We start from the raw sequence: 207 nt of genomic DNA on the forward strand, positions 1-207 counted from the left end.
CGAGCGGCCATGTCGGGCTCGGCCGGGTCTGCGAGCAGCTCCGCGCGTAAGCGGCTGATGAAGGAGGAGGACATGACGAAGGTGGAGTTCGAGACGAGCGAGGAGGTGGACGTGACGCCCACCTTCGACACCATGGGCCTGCGGGAGGACCTGCTGCGCGGCATCTACGCCTACGGGGAGCAGGGGGGGGGAGGGGGAGGGGGAGGG

At 70.0% G+C, this 207-nt stretch overlaps 1 protein-coding gene across 1 annotated transcript in view; it reads left to right on the forward strand.

Annotated features, from left to right (window-relative positions):
- The first annotated feature begins 9 nt into the window (after positions 1-9).
- Positions 10-207, forward strand: part of EIF4A3 (eukaryotic translation initiation factor 4A3) — a 7,586-nt gene continuing 7,388 nt past the window's right edge. The window contains exon 1 of the mRNA XM_009083451.1: positions 10-174. Within this exon, the coding sequence (XP_009081699.1) occupies positions 10-174 (165 nt within the window). The remainder of the gene's footprint in view (positions 175-207) is intronic.

The sequence above is a fragment of the Acanthisitta chloris genome, unplaced genomic scaffold (assembly GCF_000695815.1).
Source record: "Acanthisitta chloris isolate BGI_N310 unplaced genomic scaffold, ASM69581v1 scaffold10111, whole genome shotgun sequence".
Taxonomy (NCBI): Eukaryota; Metazoa; Chordata; class Aves; order Passeriformes; family Acanthisittidae; genus Acanthisitta; species Acanthisitta chloris.